General features: G+C 35.0%; 1 protein-coding gene across 4 annotated transcripts in view; it reads left to right on the top strand.

Annotated features, from left to right (window-relative positions):
• The window catches only part of MAP3K5 (mitogen-activated protein kinase kinase kinase 5), a 180894-nt gene that overhangs the window by 45503 nt on the left and 114040 nt on the right, over window positions 1–21351 (top strand). For all 4 annotated transcript variants that reach the window (XM_019732726.2, XM_074333624.1, XM_019732727.2 and 1 more), the window contains one exon: window positions 13047–13186. In XM_019732726.2, coding sequence (XP_019588285.1) covers window positions 13047–13186 — 140 coding nt within the window. The remainder of the gene's footprint in view (window positions 1–13046; window positions 13187–21351) is intronic.

The following is a 21351-nucleotide window of genomic DNA, read 5'->3' as shown; positions in this document are numbered from 1 at the left end:
AATGATAAGCCTTCCCTCAGTCAGTGGGTGGTTGTGCACATGTCCATTCGTAGTGGTGGAGCTGATATTCTGCCAGCAAGAAACCCGTGTTATGCAATTGCAGGGCAGCCAGAAATGCCTGTCCTTCCCAGTCTGTGTCCTGAAATATTACCATTTCCCAAGGCTTTCTTTGAAACTGCTGCCCCTGCAGTGCCTCTCCTGAGACTCCCATCAGAATTAACCACTCGTGCTGTGCTCCCACAGACATTTACATATATTTCATTTGACCTTGGACTTCCGCAGCTCACATGCGCTTGAAGATTATAAGCTCACTGAAGGGCTGGTGCTGATTTCTTCGACCCCTTCACAGTACCTTGCACAGAATACATAATACAGCCTTGTTATTATAAAATAAACAAGCGTGGGGTGGGGGCAGAGTAGAGGGAGCATTTCCAGAGTGCTGTGATGACTGAGATTGAAGTAAAGTTAAGAAAACTGAGCCTCCTCTGTCGTGTGATAAGAAACCATTGGAAGGCTCTATGGAGAGCTTAACTTGGTAGGTAGGTCATGCACGGATGGGGGCTGCCGTGTTATTTCCTCCCTGGGCTATTGCTGTGTCTACAAAACAGGCTTATCCTATTTTCCCCATTGGAGGGCTGGTGAAAGGAGTTTTTTCTTCCCTACTTTCATCCTAGTGTGGCTGGCCTTTTAGATGTACTGACAGCTCCCCTTTAAAGTGACATCTTTATAATCACATTAATCTGTCACATTAAAACAAACAAACAAACCTTAACTTTCCTAAAGAGTAAATGAACTCCTTAAGACTGACAGATTTAATTTTAGTTGGGAGGGAAAAAAAAAAAAGGGACCCAGACTATTTCATTACAGTCAGTTAAGGTCAGCCACCTAAGTCTGTCAGCAACACAAGGCTTATTTAACAATGAAAAGTTTTAATTCTACGCACTCTAATAGATCATTGTCAAGAAAGAAGTTTTAACACCCCCCCTCCCCCAGGGGAATCATTGCACTGAAATAGAATGTCAACACGTAAGCTGGGGAGTGAAATCATTACTGGCAGAATCATATTTACACACCTCTGTGTTAACAGGATTACAGATACTCTTAGAAGATGTATAAATTTGAACAAAAATAGTGTACACTTTGACTAGATGCTGGGGATGGATTTTTAATGGGTGTTGAAAGTGACTGACAGAGTACAAAAAAAAGAAAAGCATGGCGTCTTTTAGCGATGTTGATGAATCCTGACTCAGAGAGTTTTCCACTTGTCGACACGTTAAGAATTGTGGAGCACCGTGGAGCTTCTGGGCACTCACCCACACTTCTTAGATCCAATTGGGTTTATGAGTACAAGAGATGCTGGCCATAAATGCAAGAAGGAAAAAAAAAAAAACCTTTCAAAGTGACCTACTCACTAGGGTGAGTCATTATTTTGGACGAACAAGTAGTGTGCAAGCTGGGATTCTCCCTATATTCTTTCTATAGCATGGACAGCATAGTGTTTATTACTTGCAATTGCGTTTCTATTACATGAGGAGTAGCACTCTGATACTTTATACACTAGCAGTTCATTTTTTTCTTGTTTTAGTATAGGATTACATCACTATGCTGCATTTTTAATCTCTAAAAGATAAGGGCTCCTACCTCAGTCTCTCATCACACTTAAAATAATTTCTTAATATCATCAAACGTCTGTCCGTTGTCAAATTTTCTCATGAATGTCATGATTTTTAATGGTTTGTTTTAGTAGAATCCCAATAAGGTCCATAATGTTGCAATTGATAATGTTCCTTAAGTCTCTTTTAATACCTAATTTCTCTGTGCATCTCTCTCCCCCACCCTCTCTCTAATGTTTTGGTTGAGAAAATCAGGTCAGTTGTCCAGTAGAATTTTCCATAGTCTGAATTTTGTTGATTGTAGCTGTGTGTTACCCTGCTTTGGTAACTATGATTGTTTACGTAAACACATCTCACATCCAGTGTAGCTATTGTCCTAGACAGAGTGAGAAAAATCTCATTTTAATCAGAACAACCTCAGACATGAAATTGCCACAGCCATTTTTTCTAGAGAATGCCTTCAGGGGATGTTCACGTGTTCCCGGGCCAGTTTCTGTTGTCTCTGTGTGAAGAAGCTGTAAAGATATGAAACAGGGCAGAATGTCACTCAGATGCATCTCCATGAGGAACAATCAGATTTGTTTCAAAAACGATCACAAATCAACTCTGTAACCTTACATGACTTAAACCCAAGTGCCAATTAAATGAGGCGGAGTATTGGTTCCAGTTGGCAGGGAGGACGCTTGCATAAGATTTGTACAGTTACAAAGGGCTATTCTGTATGCTTGGGAACTTCACGGAAGCACAAATGCAAACAGCTTTGATGATTTAATTAAAATTAAATATGAGAAAATGAAAAATGGCATGCACCATAACCACAATAAACACTATAGTAAACTCTAAAAAAGCCTGTTCAAAATTCTCATGAGTAGCTCTTTCAGGATCTAATGAAAAGATTGATTACTTAAAGACTTCAATGTATTATATAAAGTGAATTTATAGAGAACTAAATTTATGATTATAGACTCTTAAACCCAGCATACCTTTGGGAAATATAATTTCAGGAAGAAAAATAGTGTTCAGTGGTGATATAGAAAATTTTACCATTAAAGCAGCCTCTTTTCCCATTTCTGCTTATGATATGCAGCCCGGCTCTGCCATATAATAAACCTTAGAGTTCATTTTGACTCACCCTTTTCTTATATTACATACCCTTTATATATCATTGACCAGGTCTGTTGTTATTACCATAACATTAGAAAATAAATTCTTAAGGTATAAACTAGACCCTATATTAACTTGGAAAGAGAGCAACACTTTTTGATATAGGACCTATAAGTTTGTATTTCTTTAATAAACAAAATTATGTAGAGGATGGCTATGCCTGTGGCCAGGGAAATATCACTTTATAAAATGTGTGCTGTGCACAAAAGGTATAAATTGTGATTTATCTACTTTGTTTATGCACTGGTATAAAGGATTCACTTGAAGATTGAATCTAGTTAGAGCATTTACAGGGTCCGCCTAATGACACTAAATCACCATCAAAATGCCATGTGCTTGAAATTCTCCATTGTTAGGGGGGAAGGAGTCTTTATTAGCCCAGTCTTCCTTGTAACCAAGAATATTCACTGGCAAGATTGAGATTTTAAGGTCTGGATAAGGCTTTTGTCTACGGCTAGTAAATGGAATAAGATTGAAATTTATTATCTTCCCTCTTTTTATCATGTGCTCCTTACTTTGATTTTAGGCCGAAAGAAGTAAGGGGAAAAAAGAGGTTTCAGTTCTTATAAAGCTTGCATTCACATGGTAATAATAGAATTATTACCAGCAGAAGTGACAGATATGTTAACGTAAATTTGATTAAAAAAAAGAAATGTATTGGGGTCATGACTTCCAAGAACAGAGGTAGTACTGCCTTCAGGCACATTTCCAGTGATGTCCAAAGGATGCAGGCTTGTCCCTTTGGTCCCTCAGCTGGGCTTTCCATTTTGTCGGTCACCAGCACCCCAGCTCTATCCTATAAGAGTCACCACCTAAATTGAAAGATGTCTGAATTCTTCTTTCCACTTCATTATTCCTTGGTCTTTGCCTTTGATGACTTCGCTTTATGCCCTTAAAGTATCCCTCCTTTTTTCCAAGGTTGACTTTTCCCCTCCACCTTCGATGATCTCCATTAATTAGCTCCCCCACTTTCAAATCCTAATCTTTCTACTAATGTTCAAGAACACCATTCTACAACTAAAAACCTTTAGAACTCTCTAGCTCATTTAAGTATTTATTGTCTGAGCTCTGAGTTTCCTTACTGAATGTAAAAATCCCTACTACAGACCTTAGTAATTGTTAATCCTCTTCCTTTCTCTGCCAGTCTTCTGAAGAATTGTCTGTGCTTTATCACTTCCATTTCCTCACCTCTTATTCAGCACCTTTAGTTCTGCTGTACTCACCTCCCTTATCATGTGGCTTCTTTATAATCCTTGTGGTAGGCTGCAAAGATGACCCTCATGCCTATGCTCTCAAATCTATGTCAGACCCCTGAAACTGTGAATGCTGACTTATTTGGAAAAAGGGGTTTTGTAGATCTGACTAAATTAAGGATGTTGAGGTGAGATGGTCCTGGATTATCTAGATGGGCCCTAAATGCCATCACAAGTGTCTTTATAAGAGAGAGGCAGAGGGCAGTTTGGCACCGTAGGCATACATACTACAAGCCCAAGAATGTCCAAATTACTAGATTCTGGAAGAGACCAGGGACAGAGTCTTGCCTAGAGACTCTGGAGGTAGCATGACCCGGGCCCTGCTGACACCTCGATTTTGGACTTCTAGCCTCCAGAACGGTGAAAGAATAAATCTCTATTGTTTTAAAGGACCAAGTTCATGGTAATTTGTTAATAATGGCCAGAGGAAACTATATACAGTTCTCTTTTAACATTCTTGGCCAAATTATTGACCAGAGATGAGTTAACTTTCACAGAGTGAACCAGCATCCAGCACCAGATTAAGAAGTAGAGCTTCCTAGCTCTCCAGAAGACCCTCTCAAATCCCTTTTCAGCTATTTCTCACCCCCACCGAAGTGTCCACTAGTTTGACTTTCAGTATCACACTTTGAACCTAATATAAAAAGACTCATAAAGTACCTACTCTTTTGTGTCTGGATTCTTTCTCTTAACAATCTATTAATATTTGTGAGATTCATCCATGTTATTGTGTGGTGGTTGTAGATATTTTTTTCCCACTGCTGTATAGTACTGTGTTTCCCCAAAAATAAGACCTAGCCAGACCATCAGCTCTAATGCATCGTTTGGAGCAAAAGTTAATATAAGATTTGGTCTTATTTTACTATGAGACTGGGTATAATATAATATAATATAATATAATATAATATAATATAATATAATATAATACCTGGTCTTATATTAATATTTGCTCCGAAAGACGCATTAGAACTGATTGTCCAGCTAGGTCTTATTTTCGGGGAAACACTATCTATTGTCTGTTTATAGCACAGTTTATTTATTCTACTGTTGGTTTATAAATATTGCTGTTATGAACATTCATTACATGTCTTTCGGTGAAAATATATCTGTGTTTCTATTGGGTATATAGTAAGGATTTCCTGAGTCAAAAATGGCTTCTCTTTTTTTTTTTTATACTCTAAGTAGACAATCTGATTGACACCCACTGCGTCAACTAACTCACCCATCACTGTGACTCTGAAATCTCTCTGTCTGATTCTGATCTCTGCTAACATTTAAAATGTCATCTTTCAGTCAGGCACACACACACACACACACACACACACACACACACACACACGAAGTTTAGTTTGTCTCAGTCCAAACTCAAGTTCCTACCAAAAAATTCTTCCTCTCATGTCACTTGTTGTGGTGGTAATGGAATGTCATCAATCTTAATCATTCAAATTTGAAACAGAATCATCTTTAATTCTTTTTAAAATTATCTTGCATCCACCAAATTCCTAAAGCCTCTTGATTTTCTGTCATGTTGTCTCTATATCAATGTAGGGGCACAGTCTCTCTTAAATGACTCCTAACTGGCTCCCAGCTTCCAGTCTGTTTCATCTGTCATCCATCCACAAAGTCTAGGTATAACTTCCCAACTTTGTATAACTTTGATCCTGCCACATACATCCCTTTTCAAAACTCATGGACATGGATGGATCACCACTGATGATAGAATCAAGTCGGAATTCTTTATGTTGGCTTTCTGTGCTTTCAAATTTGATTTCAACATCATTTCTATGAGTAATTATTCCTATGAGCCTTCATCAGGTGGTATTGAATTACATATTAGCATTGTCTTCAATAACATTTTTATGATAAATTGCTCGAAGGGCTTCCTATGAACATTTCTTATAATGGCTCCATATAGTAACCATATATTGAGAGTTTACTGTACCTAGCACACATGCAATCCTTATAACAGCTTTGTGTGGTAATTACTTGTGTTATTATCCTCAATTTACAGTTGAGGAAACCCAAACTCAGAGAATTTAAGGTATTGTCCAAGGTCATCCATCCAGAAACTTAATAAGGATTCAAACACCAGAAGTCATAGAACGTTTTTTGTTGTTGTTGTTTTTTGTATATTCAGCCACTGGACATGGGGAAAAGGTTTTCCTCCCAGCTTTTCACCTCTGTGACATGCTTTTCTGAAGCTGCGTCTCCTCCTGGCAGAGAACTGTGGTTCAAGGTCCTGCTGTTCTAGGATGGGCACCGTCCATGGATACTGCTCTTTCCCTCTCACATTTTCTAAAGCTGCTGCATGATGGCCTGAACTCTTGCAGCTACTGCCTGAGCTAAGGGACTTCAGCTCTTATAACACCAATATTGTGTGGTTCTGCTCCCTCCTTCTCTCCTTGTGTTGTTCCTCCGCCTTCTCCCTCCTCTCTCTTTCTCTTTCATCTCTTTCTCTCCTCTAGGCTTCCTCCCTTTCTTTCACTCCCGCCTCCTCTCCACTCCCACCCCCCACACCTCCTTTTGTAAGTGCAATGGTTCTCTTTTTAAAGTCTAACCTCTGAAGGTGAAAAAAATGTCCCTCTGATCACCTAACTCCCAGGCTTCACTTTTCAGATTAAACAAAAGAAAACCACCTCAGTGTAATAACCAAGCATCAAACAAATAAATTAGAGCTGTAGCAGGGATATTATGTATACAGTTGCTTTAGCAATATAAGAATAATTCATGTTTGAATCACTAAACATGATGAGGAAATTATGGACCAAAATAGAATGTTGACAAAAATGTCATTATACGTGGCAGGGTTAACCAAATAACACACAAGAAAATCAAGTGATGCTGGTGAAACTCAATGGATAGTAATTTATAGCAGGAATTGCCAAACTATGACCAATTCAAGACAACAGTGATGACAGATTTTTCTTCTACCCTTCCTGAAAATTTCAACAATTCTGGGTGTACAATAGGGGTTTTGCAACTTCCCAACATTGTAGACCTGCTGGACTTTAAAAAAATTGACTCGTTCATTGTTTTCTCTTAACTTTCATAACATATAGCAGATAACAGAAAATCTTTCATATAATAGGTGCACAGGATGTTTGTTGAATTAAATTGGGTCTTCTTGAGGATTAACCCATCAGTACTGGATCGGGCAGTTCTACATGATAACTTGGGAAATTTCTGTGGACTTCTGGAGCCCCTTGTAGACTAACAAGCCAAATCAGTACCGGGCTCTTGCTTTGTCATCAGTGATCTGATGCCTCAGGAAAACAATTGAATGGGTTAAAAAGAAACTAAAGATTAATGTCTTCCTTCAGCTGTGCTTTTCCCAAGCAGTAGCAACTCACGTGAGATCTTTAACTAACAGATATGGTATATATTATGAAGGAAAAATTAAATGATAAAAAGAAACATAACCCATGAACCGCTCTCATTTGATGACCCAGAATGCAAGTAGATAACAACAGTTTTATATTATTGCCTTAAAAATTTATTACGCTTTAATAACCCCTCGGTAAACCTAATTTTATGCTCCACTTAATAACAACTCAATTGGAACAGGAACAAAACTACATGGTAGGTACAAACGTAAGAGATGTTTGTGTCTTTGTACTTTTAAATGATTGACTTAATCTTTTTCTTTTTTGCAGTTTTTTTAATTTTAATTTTTTTTATTAGTTTCAGGTGTACAAAGCAACATAATAATTAGACATTTACATCCATTGCAAAGTGATAACCCCCCTTCCCCAAGCTACTACTCCTCTGACGAAAGCATTGACTGTCTTTCTTATGCTATATTCCACCTCCTGTGACTAAATATATATATTTAATTATAGTTGATATACAACATTATTCTACGTCAGCTTCAGGTGTACAGTGCAGTGGTCAGGCATCTACACAGTCTATGAAGTGATTTCCTTGATAAGTCATGATTGACTTAGTCTTAAATTTTTAAATGTGGCAGTTTTACATTATTACCACAAATACTCAATTAGACAATTATTAAGTGTGTTTCCTCATGAAATACGTAACAAGAGTATATGCTTTGGCCCCCAAATCTATTTTTTCACCTCATGTGTGTTCTGATCTTTGGAATCTCCATATCCTATGTGTGGAGGGCGTGGCTCAGTTAAGAATTAAGAGCGTAGACTCTCCGACCAGTTTGCCTGAGTTTGAATGGTGCCTGGTGCCATCCCTTTCAGGCTGATTTTGGGCAGATTACTTATACCTTCTCTGCCTTAAGGTCCTGAAATAATATTACCCACCACAAAGGGCTATTATAAAGATTAATTAAGTCAGTTAATATTTGAAAATCATATATTGCCTGACACATAGTATTCTCTGAATTATACTTCACTGTACCTCATTTAAGTGGTTTCAAAAATTGTGGAGTGTCAGATGTTTGTTCAATTTGTTATAATCATATCATTGTTTGCATTTTTAGCATGTCATAGGATCATTTCACGTAGAAGATAATTTTGCCTTTTTATTTCATTACTTTTAAGAATATATCCATTAGAGTCAGAAGGTAGCCATAGGAAGATATTTTCTTTAGTTTGATAATGAAATTTTATTGTTTAAACAATGCTATGTTACTGGAAATCCTAGCCAGTATAATGCAAAACAAAACAAACAACATATAAAAGACATACAGATTGCACAGGAAAAAATTAAACCATTTCTAGTTGCAAGTGGCATGGTTATCCTTGTAGAAAAATCCCAAAGCATGTACAAATAAATAAATAAATGAAGCTCCTGGAACTAATAAGTGAGTTTAGTAAAGCCTCAGGATACAAGGTCAATATACAAAAATCAACTGTATTTTTATATACTAGCAATGAACAATTGGGATATGAATTTAAAAACGAGGAACATATAATAGCACCAAAAACAAACAAACAAACAAAAAAAAACACGAAAGAAACACTTAGGCGGAATTTTAACATAATATGTGCAGGAACTGTACCTTAAAAAAAATGTAAATATTGATGAAAGAAAGGACACATAAATAAATGGAGAGATATGCCATATTCATGGATTGAAAAACTCAATGTTTTTAAGATGTCAGTTCTCCCTGACAAATACTTTGTGTTGATCTGTAGATTCAACACAATTCTAGTCAAAATCCCAGGAGCATTCTTTTTTTTTTTTTTTTTTGTAGCTATCAACTGAAAGCTCTCAGCTACCAACTGATTCTAAAATTTATACAGGAAAGCAAATAGAACAACTTAAATAGCTAAAAGTATTTGAAAATAGAACAATAGAGTTGGAGGACTCACCGTGTTTGCTTTCAGTACCTACCATAGAGCTACAATCATCAAAACAGTAGACGAATAGATAAATGGAACGGAATAGAAAAATCCAAAAATAAACTCACACAAATGTAGCCAATTAATGTTTGACAAATAAGCAGAGATGATTCAATGAAGAAATGAGAATCTTTACAACAAATAGACACATTGACCTATATCTCACACTATAAAAATTAACTCAAAATGGATTATAGGCCTTAATGTAAAATGTTAAAGCTATAAAACTTCCAGAAGAAAGCACAGGAGAAAACGTTTGTGACCTTGGATTAGACAGTGATTTTTTTAAATACCCCACCTAAAGCAAAATCCATAAAAGAAAAAAAGCAAGATAAATTGGACTTAATTAAAGTTAGAAACTTCTGTTATTTTCAAGATGCTGTTAACAGGATGAAAACACAAGTCACACACTAGGAGAAAGTATTTGCAGATCACATAGCTGAGAAAGGGAAAAAATACCCAGAAATTACAAAAACCACATGAACCTCAGTAATAGGAAAACAAACTCAACAATTTTTAAACAGTGGTTCACCAAAGACACTTCACCAAAGAAGATGGAAGAGTGAGTTTTGCTCTATGGAAGTTAAAAAATAAATTTAGAAAAAAATGCAAATAAATTAGAACAAATCAGGCATCTGAATCTGAAGTAGAGAAAAATCAATCCTTTTCCGAGTTATACCGTATTGTGGTATTTTAAAATTACGTAAGTAAGCATTTTGATGTTCTATATAGCATTCAAAAAATAGATTTGTTTTGCTTAGATGTTCAGGTCTAAATAGCCTGCAAAAATGGATCTGTTCCTGCTTAATGTTCAGATCTAATGACTACCTTATTTTGCTTCTACTATTTATTTCAAATGTCTAGTTTCTCTCTTAATCTTAAAGCCTTCTACAGAGAACTGACTCGTGGAATTTTATTTTAACATCAAATTCCACGAGTGAGTTCTCTGCAAATAACCATTCCCTCCCTTGTCACTACTTTAACTTAGCTAGTATTTTTCTTTGTATGTCTCTAGTTTACTTTTCATCAGCCACTTTTTTATTTGGTTTCTTTCAGCCCCATTTTACGCTTTCTCTTGATTTTAAAGTGCTGTGACTGGCTGCGAGTGGCTGGCATCAGCGGGAGGAGGAAGCAGTGTGGGTGCAGGAGGCAGATGGGCTTTGTGGGAGGGATGCAGTGACTCATTTTTTTTTAATGTGTTGATTTTTGATGTAGAAGTGTTGAGGACCCCAAAAGAAAACTTTCACTTATATTAAAGAAAACTTCAGTCATTTTTAGCCTTGAAAAATATCTTTTGAATCTCCTTTGACCTGTCTTCCTTTTTTATAACCTCTCTAAGCCTTCTATGTTTTTAGCCTCAGTTTCATTTGATTTATTTATTCTTCAAAGAATGTGAATTGTAATTTCTCGTTCATTAGGTAAGGCTGACGATGCACCAAGCAGCTTCTCAAGAGTCTGTATTATTTTTATATGCTGCCCTTTGGTTTTACATTCAGTCACACTGGTTTTCAGTGTTGTTCTTTTCATATTTTGATGGGTTCCTAAATTATAAAAGTAATTAATGATCATAGTAAATCTGGTAAAAAAAATGTAGGTGGCATAAAGAAGAAAAAAATAATTCATAATCCCATTACACATTTATTATCACAGTTTAAATTTGGTATATAACTTTCCAGACATTTTTTTTCCATGTCCATGTATACACGTAGAATATATATATTGTAATGTAGTCATTATATTTTAATGTATATGCTATATACTATAATGTATATATTTTAATATTTTTAACTTAATATAGCTTGAATCTACCCTCACTGCTAAATATTCTAGAATATAGTTTTCAATTTTTATATAATATGTCATTATTTAGATCTATCAATGTATCTGTGTATGTATGTGTGTATGTGTCTATCTATCTATAATCTGTCATCTACCTAACCATTTTCCTATTGATGGCTACTTAGGCGTTTTCCATTTTTATTGTAAAGAATGTATTTCAGTGGACATACTTACAAGTAAATCTGTCACATTTATAGGAATTGTCTCAGGGTAAATTCTTAGGAATGGAGTTACTGGGTCAAAAAGTGTGCATAATCTTAGCCATAAGCCTCCTAGAAAATTTACACTTCCCCTTGTTACATGTCATTTCTCTGTGTCTTCATTGGGCATTTTAACATCTCTTTAGCTGCTTCTTAATAAAAAAAGTGGCACTTTATAGTTAGCTTAATGTGCACTTATTAGTGATGAGATATAGAATATTTTTTCATATGTTTATTTTCCATTTTACTTATACTTTTGTGAATTTGCCTGCCAAGGTCCATAGGCTAATTTTCTATTGTATGTTTTTATGGTTGCCTGTTTGGTTTAAATTGACCAATAAAAGATGATTATAAAGATATTACCTTTCATCTGTTACATATTGCACATACTTTTAACAAATAAGCATCATATGTTAAATTTGTTATGAGGTATATTAACATTTTCATTTTAGTTGTGAGTGGGATATGTTTTATTATTATAATTTCCAAATGCTTATTCAGATTATAAAGTAAGCTCTTGGTTTTCATAATAAGTTTGCATTTTGATACCTTATTAAGTTATATTATTACTTATAATAGTTATTTAGTTGATTCTGTAGCGGTTTTTTGGTTGACAATCATAATATCCACAAGTAATGATAATTGGGTATTTTATTTTATAGAATTATACCTCCTTAGCTTGTGAAATCTTATTGCATAAATGAAGATTTTCAGGAATTCAACTAATAGTGGGAATAGTTGACAGTCTCTTCTTTTTCCTGATTTTCATGGGAATGCCTATAAGAGCAAATTTGGCACTTATTATGAAATATATATAATTATTCATGTTCGATAACTACCCTTATATTTTTAATTTGCAATTATTTTTAATGAGAAGTTGATTTTGAATTTTAATCAAAGCACTTGGGGCATCTGTGGAAATACTAATGATTTTTTCCCCATTGAGCCATCCTTGCATTCCCAAAATAAATTTTAAACCAGTGACCTAGTGTTCTTATAATATATAATGCTTGGTGCATTTGGCTCATTTGCCTTTCATATTTTTGTCTATATATACATGAGTTTGAGACTAATCTGAATTTCATTTTTGTGACATAATTGTCAGTTTGGGTTATCAGATTTATACTGCCTTGGTGTTAGGCATCTCTTTGGAAAATTTATATCTGTGGTTATATTCTCCTTGGTCATAATTTCCTATACCTTTCTTTTTTTCTTGATTATACTTGCTAGGGACTTGCTAGATAGTAATTAATTATAAAATACAGTTCTGGATTAATTCACAATCTTACCTATCTGCTTTTTAAATTTAGTTCTACAGTTATTACTTATTGCTGCTTCCCATGGATCTGCTTCTGCAATCTTAGTTAACTTGTTTTAATGTTGAAATTTAAGAGAGGATTAACCCCACTTGCCACCATTGCAGCTTCTGCTTAGTTTCCAGTAGTTATATGATCCCCGTTTGTTTAAAAAAAATGCAGTTTGGCTGCTTTGTATAAAACCACTTCCGGGTAGAACAGCAAATTCAAAATTCAGTGGTAAATGCAAAGGGAAAATCCCTGTTATTTCTTCATTTCCTCTTTGAACACTATGCTATTGAAACCAAAATGTGCTTTCTGGGCATTATTTAGGTCTGACCTTTTGGGGGACTTTGTTTTCTGTTTGCAGATATTGCTGTGGTGGAGATGAGTGATGCCTTCCGGCAGCCATCCTTGTTTTACCACCTTGGAGTGAGAGAAAGTTTCAGCATGGCCAACAATATCATCCTCTACTGTGATACTAACTCAGACTCTCTGCAGTCACTGAAGGTACCTCCGTTGTTTACTAAATATTTACTTTAGGCACCCCTGTCATCCAAAAACTTTTAAGTAGCTTATGTTCGTGAAAGGGTGTTTCTGTCAGTCTGATAATTATGCAACAATTACTAGTTAAGTTGTGAGAGTCATCTAGACTTCAGTGTAGAAATTTGATGATACATCGATAGGGAAAAACTTAGTGTTGAGTTCTGGGTTCCAGTTAGAGTTACACCTGGGGAGACTGTGTTACTCGAAAATCAGTACACACAACAGAGAAAGAAGAGGAGGTTGCATAAAGCACCGTCAAACCTCATTGGAGGTTTCGTTGAGCACTCCTGTCCAACTAGAAATACTGTGCTTTCTACTGAAAGTACTAGGTAGAAATACTCTGAGTATCACCAGAAAATCTCCATCCTCTTTCATGTGAATAAGATTTCAATTAAGATGGAAAAGGGGGAATAAAAACTCTCCCTGTCTATTTGTCTACAAAATTCAGCATGTCCCATGTCATTCTTTCTATTATCGAAACTTAATGATATGAGGGTATTTCCTCCGTCCAAAAAGATTGCCTAGAATGCTTTTGCAAGGCCACGTGATTTTTACATTGTGTGATTCTTTGAAAAGCCTCTAACAGTTCAGTGAAACTTATACTGAGCCCGATGCTATTCATTTCCTTTGACACACTTCCAGCCAGCGTTATGTGCTTTTTCTCAGCTCTATCTTCCAGTTCCCAAATTAAAGCCAGCCTTGGAACACGGAGCCCTAAAACCCAGAGCCATATTTCTGATGGCTTAGTAATTATTACATGAAGATCTCTAACCCCAAATCCATGCCAAAAAAAAAAAAAAAAAAGTAGTATTTTGCTTTTATCTGAGTATCTAAAGCTTGTACAGCTTTCTCTGAAAAATCTGAAGTTTCGTTTGGCAAATACATTTATTACGTGCCAGATATTGTGCTGGGCATTGATAGGCTGTCCCTTTAAAGAATATTCTGAAATAGTCCAATGAGATTTGTCCATACTCTGTCTAAATGTGTTTTTACCTGGAACAATTCTTTTAAGAACCCCCAACTTAATTTTATCCCAGATTTACCCCTTTAATTAATGCATCAGAAAGTTTTGTGATGGTATATACTGAAACATTTTGGTTTGTTACTGTTTACAACATATATTAGCTTTTGATGAAGAAGGAGTGAGATTATTTTATTTATTCTTTTTATTCTATTAATTTATTTTCTTTGCATTGTTTATTTTAAGCAGGCAATGTTATATTGGACATTTTTCACTCTGTTTTTGTTTTTGCGCTACTGATATCTGGCGATTTAATTTTATGGTCATTCTTTCCTACGGAAGTTTTTTTTTTTTTTTAATGAATTAAAGTTACATCTGAGAGAAAGAGATAAAGCTAATCTTATCAGAAATTTGTATGAGACAACTAAACTGATTTACTTAATTGCTTTCAGCCAGCCTTGGTATAGAAGTGTTATTGGTATTTGAATAAAGTTCTCTAAAAAAGGCTAGTCTGTCTAAAACATACTCATTTATCTTGTACATAAAAGCTGCTTGTTATTGAGCTAAGTACTAAATGCTTTACCTGCATACATTTTCACACTTAATTCTTAAAACATCCCTGTGAGTAATATATTCCATCACCATTTTATAGACTTGCAAACTGAAGCTCAAACAAATTTAATCATATGCCCCAGATGATACAGCTAGTAAAATCTGGGACCAAGTGTGTCTGATTTCAAAGCCCATCCCCCTTAACCACTCAACTTTATTGCAATTACCACTAGTTAGAAGGACATCAGACATTCCTGCAAGCATGTTTATTTTGAAAACCCAATCAAGTATGCTTCCTGCGTTGTTTCATGCAACATCCATCCTTTCTTTTCTCTTCCTTCTCCCATTAACTTAAGCTTTTGCTGTTTCTTATTGAACTTGTTCCTAGCTCAAATAGGTGTCTGGTTGCAGAAGACAAAGGTCTCTGGGATAGAAAGTAGTTTTTTCAGTCTAACAATTTCCTTTGAACTCTAGAAATTCCTCCGATCTTCTGCTATGGAGAAAAGTCTGTGTCTGTGTGTGTGTGTGTGTGTGTGTGTTTAATTTTATATATTTCTGTTGCAGTTAGTTATAGGTGTAATTGTTATCCCAGCTATCTACCAACAAAAAGGACTGCTGTGAAATAAGGCAGAACAAGAGATATTTATAAATAATATATTATGCGTGGATTGGCCAAATAAAATAAAAATGAAGCACCTCCCTGTTTTCAAAGGGCAAAGACAGAATGACAATGCTATTTTCATCGTCTATCTAGCTTCACTTAGATTGTTTTTTTGGACATCTAGAAAGTACAGCTGCACCAATTTTATTTTCATCTATTGCCCTTTGTTGAACAGAGCAGTTTCTCTTTGGCAGCAAATTCTCAGGAAGAAATTATAGGAAAAATTTTAACTTTAAGCTCCTGAAAAACAGTTGACAGGAACCGTAAAAGTACTTAAAATCTAGGTGTGAGTTTTCATATGAAAGGATATTTAGAATATAATCAAATCATGTACTTGCAGTTAAAATTGTATGTTTTAAGTCACAAGTACTATCTAATTATATTAAGAATGAAATACTTAATTCTTTTTTTCAAAAAAATCATCATTGTATCTCAAGAAAGGGAAGTTGAGAGATAGTATTCTTTTTTTTTTTCCTTAGCATCGTAATAACACCATTTTCACAATTTCCTTTATCATGAGAACTTCTTATGTGCCTATTAATGAGAGACTCAATGCTAAGATCTTACATTTGCTTAAAAATAAGAAATTGCTGTAACAAGTGTTTTCTGATTTATTTCATGCGTAATAGAAATTATCAGACCTTCATTCGGGTTCTCTCAGTAAGTGGGAGAAGTCTAAACACTATTCGGCAATGAGATGTGGGGCAGATACACGAAATGAATCTGACATCAAAAAGGGCTTAGGAGAAATGAGTGCCTCTTATGTACGGTGAGGAAGTTATTCTGATGAATCATTTTTTTCTATCATCAGAAATTCCTTTATAACCAAAGGTTTCTACTCCAATTCTTGTGATTCTTTTCCTTTTTCCCTTCTTTGAGTCCCTCTCTTTCTTTTAGGCCATTCCCCATTCACTGTAAATGACGCTGCTTATAAAAACAAAGTAAAATAAAACAAGAGAAGACCACTACACACTATCTGGCAGTCAACAATTAAGCTCTTGCAATACTAAAGGCAAGACTGTGGGAAACTTACACTCTGCTTGTGGGAGAATACATTGTCACTACCTTTTAAAGATTAATTTGGCAATATCTAATAATATAAAATAAGCATACCACAAAGACATAGTAATTGTATTTGTAGGTGTGTACTGTAAAAGGACTCTCTGGCATGTCTAAGGAGATATAATCAAGAATATTTATGCTAAGGTGGTTTGTAATAACCCCTACCCTAAAGGAATTGGGAAATACCTTCTGGTATAGTCATTGAATAGAATATTATAGGGCACTTAAAATGAGTTAACTACAGCTTTAGGTATCAATGTCAGTTAGGGTTTCCAATTTCCTGACATTTTGGAACCTTTGGGAATTGAGAACGGGAAATCATATTTCTCAAGAATTCTCGAGAATTCCCGAAATAATCTTTTTTATTTAATTTTCGTTGATCATCTGCAGTAATGGCTGTAACAGTAAATGTTAATAAACAGAAAAGCTGTAGAGAAGGTGGGGCAACCGTGTTTCATGGCCCCAGCACAGTCTTTCAGAGGTTTCAAGACACTCGTATATGTAAAAGGTCGACGCAAAACTTGAGTAAATAAAATTTCCTAAATGGAGGTCGACCAGAATTTCATGACTAGTGCCTTTCTTGCCCTGAACGCTAAACAGGGGTCACTACAGTATCATTTTGGCTTTCTGTTATATTTCAGGTTTTCTCAGAATATAAACAATGTAATTAATACAACCTTTATTTAACCAAACCTTATAGTATACAGTGAGTTTTTACCTATATCACACAATGTATTAACAATCCCAATCTCATTTAAATATTTTATTTATTAAATTAGACATTAATAGAAAACAAATGCAAATATTCGTTTGAAAATTTAAAAAAATACTTCAAATAGATTTTATTTGTCATTTTAAAAATTAAACTCTAAGAAACATAGAGCATTAATTGCCCAATCAGATAATCGTGATCTTCGCTTCGTAACAAATATACTTGATGTGGAAAAATTTCTTTCATTTTCTGTAGACGTTGGTAGAATTGTTATGCGTGCATCTAAATGCATCTTCAAGTTGGGAGTGAGAGAAAGTGTTGCTTCATATAAGCTCATTTCCTTCCTTAGAGAAGCACATATTTTGTTTGCATGCATAGGGCTAGATTTTGATGTCAAAATTGATATAGCTTTAGACAATTCACACTTCAGATCAGATTCTGATTTAATGTCGGAACTCTCTGTAAGGACATCCTTTATTTCTTCTCTTGGAACTTCTTCTGCTGTAAATGTTCGTTTAAAAAGTCTTTCCATTAATGACTTCGCCAGTCATACAATTTCATTCTTACTTGACAAGGCAAAAAATTCATCCTCTTCCACATAGACAACATTGCTCAAGTACTTTGTGAGAGACACAAGAACGCTAATTCTACGTTTAACCAATTCAAATTTTATTTCCTTTAAAAGCATTTGCCTCATTGAAGAATTCTGTTTTTCTAAATTACTAAACAGGAATTTAAAAATTCCTTCACTTGTGAGAATATTAGCTTCTCTGTTGCTTAAGACTTTAACTGCTAATCTTACAGGTTGTAAGCAATTCAACATATGTCTAATATTTCATAATACTGTTCTTTCCATAAGTGATCGAGTGTGGTTGGTAGTATCAGCCGTCACTTTGTGGAAACGATTCATCGTGGAGAACAGAAAACAGTTCATATTTACACAGAGAAATATTTATTTTCACAACCCAGGATTTGACTACAATGTCATATTAAGGTAAACTATCTTAGATTTCCTTAGTTAGTTCACCTGAAGATGACTTTGTAGTCAAATCCTGGGCTGTGAAAATAAATATTTCTCTGTGTAAATACAAACTGTTTTCTGATCTCCATGATCAAATGTGCTCGATTTACAAGAGCTAAAATTAGCTGGTCATATGGTATCTGATTCTGGTGTCGCGCGTGCATGTCTAGTTTCGCGTTGTCTGGTCGCATGTAACATTGCAACGCAATGTAACGTTAGATAGCCATAAATAGGAAAAATGTCTAAGAGATACATTGTGAGAAGTGCATTTATTTCCCTCTGTGGGTATTACTGGGTTCAAGGAGCCGATTTTCCTAATTTCCCAAGCAACTTTTCTCAAGATTCGGGATGGGGAAAGCAAAAAAATTCCTGAGAACGGGCGAGAAGGAATTCCCGCCCAGAAACCCTAATGTCCGTATATCTCAGAAACAGTGTTGAGGCAGAAAACAAATTACAGAAGCATGTATACAGTATAATATTATTTTTACAAACTGTAATCACATGCAAGACAATGCTTTTATACACATTTGTGTTACAAAAGGATAGAAGTGTCCATGGGAGTTATAAACAACAAATTAACTGGGAGGGGAAGACAAAAGTCTTCAACTATCTCTGTAACATTATATTTCTAAGTCTAGGTCATACATACGTGAGTGTGTGATAATTTTTAATATACTTTTAATATACTTGGAATAGTTCATAATTAACCTTTTATTTAAAAAAAGGTAAAGGTTGCTATAGTCTGTTATTTTCTGTATTCATCAGGATAATTTACATATATTTTAGGCAATTGAATCTCAAAATATTTTTAAATTTCTTGTTCTTAATGTTCTAGCTGTGATTGGAAAGCCTCATATGCATTTGCATCTTTCTTTCTGCGCTAAGATAGGCTTTATTCCCATTTTATCCACTGCAGAATTGACGTGCATATCAGTTTGTGCTGACACAGCTTATACTAAATCGTAATGATTATGTGAGATTATTCCTTACTCAAGAAACTTAGTTGTATTTTTCCCTTTAATCATTGCGTGAAAAGTTACATCACAGAAGGGATTTTCCTTACTAGACTGTTCTATACAGAAAGCTGTCTGCGTGCTTACTCCTTCACTATCTCACTGAATACAGTACCTACATATATGATGGCTGAAACTCTTACTCTGTCTCAATGCATCTAGAGTACTTTCTAGATTGGAATACGAATAGCATGCACAAATCAAAATTTGTAGCACGGTCACTAAATTAGCCCACTAAAAATTAGCAATTTTTAACCAGTATGATGGTTTCTCAAAAAATTAAAAATAGAATTATCATATCATTCAGCAATTCCACTTCTGAATATATACCCAAAAGAGTTGAAAGCAGGATCTCAAAGAGGTATTTGTACACCAACATTCATAGCAGCATAATTCACAATAGCCAAAAGCAACCTGAATGGCTATCAGTGGTTGAATGGATAAACAAAATGTGGTATATACATACAATGGAATATTATTCAGCCTTAAAAAGGAAGGAAATTGTGACACATGCTACAACACGATGAATCCTGAGAACTACCATCCTTGCTCATTCAAACAGTTCCATGGTACCCAGATTCATGATCTTTTACCTGTAGGTACAGAGGGACCCAATTTCATTTAGAGTTTATGTGTGTGAAACTGGATATATGTGAAATTGGATATTAAGTCTGTTTTTCTGATACTCATTCATATCCACTTCAAACACATGGTTATAATTTTGAAAAGAGCAATGATGTCCATGTTGTAAATTTGGATGATTGTACCAGTTTCTAGTAAATTCACCAATTTACTAGATATCAAGGTAATTTTTGTTATTAATACCTTGGTCTTGAATTGAATTTTTATCTGTATTTAATGAATCCATTAAGATTCCAGAGTGTTCTTAAACCCTAAAACCTTTTTTGTTTTTGTTCTTACACCATTACTTCCTTTTCTTAAACTTTTACCTCCCTTAACAAGGTAAATAACCAAGATGAGTTTAGTTTTAGATTGAATTGTGTGTAAAATTAAAATTTGTATTTTTCCACAAGTATTTTTTATTAAAAATATAGCTAACGTACAATATTATGTTAGTTTCAGGTGTACACCATAGTTATTGAACATTTATGTCCTGAAGAAGTGACCACCATGATAAGTCCAGGAACCGTCTGACACCGTACCACGCTATTACAATATTATTTATTCCCTATGCTGTACATTACCTATGGGTATATCCCTATGACTTATTTGTTTTATACCTGAAAATTTGAATCTCTTATCTCTTATTCCCCTTCACCTTTCTCCACCTTTTGTAATTTTTCAATTACAGTTGACATTCAATATTATTTCATATTAGTTTTAGGTGTACAGTATAATTGTTAGACATTTATGTAATTGAAGAAGTGATCTCTCTGACAAAGATTTTTGATGCTTTCAGTTTAACAATTTTACTGCATTCTTTTCATCACTTTAAAATAACACCTACCTTATATTTCGTGGAAAGATTTTTCTTTCTGTTGAGAGAAGAAACAGTCTTCTTTTATTTTACTTCAAAAATGACCTTTTGTCTGAGCTATAATTATTCCACGTCAAATTGTGGAAAGAAAGAGGTAATTTTGGGGAGGAGCTGATAAGCCATACATGTGAGCACTGCTTCATCAAGATTTTCTCTGACCATCTTGAACTGGCAAAATTAGATGAATGATTTATTTAGAGGAGTTGATTTCCCAGTTGTGAAATCCATCCCTAAGGTTTTGGAAAGGGCTTGAGACTGGAGAATCCAGTTTTCAGTTGGCAATACTACATCTTCTAAGAAATTATCTATATACTGGATAAAACCATGCCCTTGCTTTCCTTCCTAATTCCTCTTTTACTCCCCCCTCCTCACCTCCCGTCCCCCAACCCATTGTTTCTAGCATCTTACTACCACTTTGTCAAAAGGAGAGGGAAATCAGTGGGGCACTGTGAGTGGAAGATGTCATCATATCACCGGGTTGGCATCAGGTATTTTATTTATTTGTAGAGACTTTCATCACAGGCCCATGAGTTTGAATATCTTAAAGAGCAAGAAATACCTCCGTAGACAGAGGGTGTGAGTTTGAACGCCTCCTGACTCCCACCCAAATAGGGCAAGATTTGCTAAATTCTATTCCCTTTTGTTCATT

The sequence above is a fragment of the Rhinolophus sinicus genome, linkage group LG05 (assembly GCF_036562045.2).
Source record: "Rhinolophus sinicus isolate RSC01 linkage group LG05, ASM3656204v1, whole genome shotgun sequence".
NCBI classification, from domain to species: Eukaryota; Metazoa; Chordata; class Mammalia; order Chiroptera; family Rhinolophidae; genus Rhinolophus; species Rhinolophus sinicus.
Note: the sequence above shows the minus strand (reverse complement) of the source record. Positions and strands in the feature narration are given on the sequence as shown.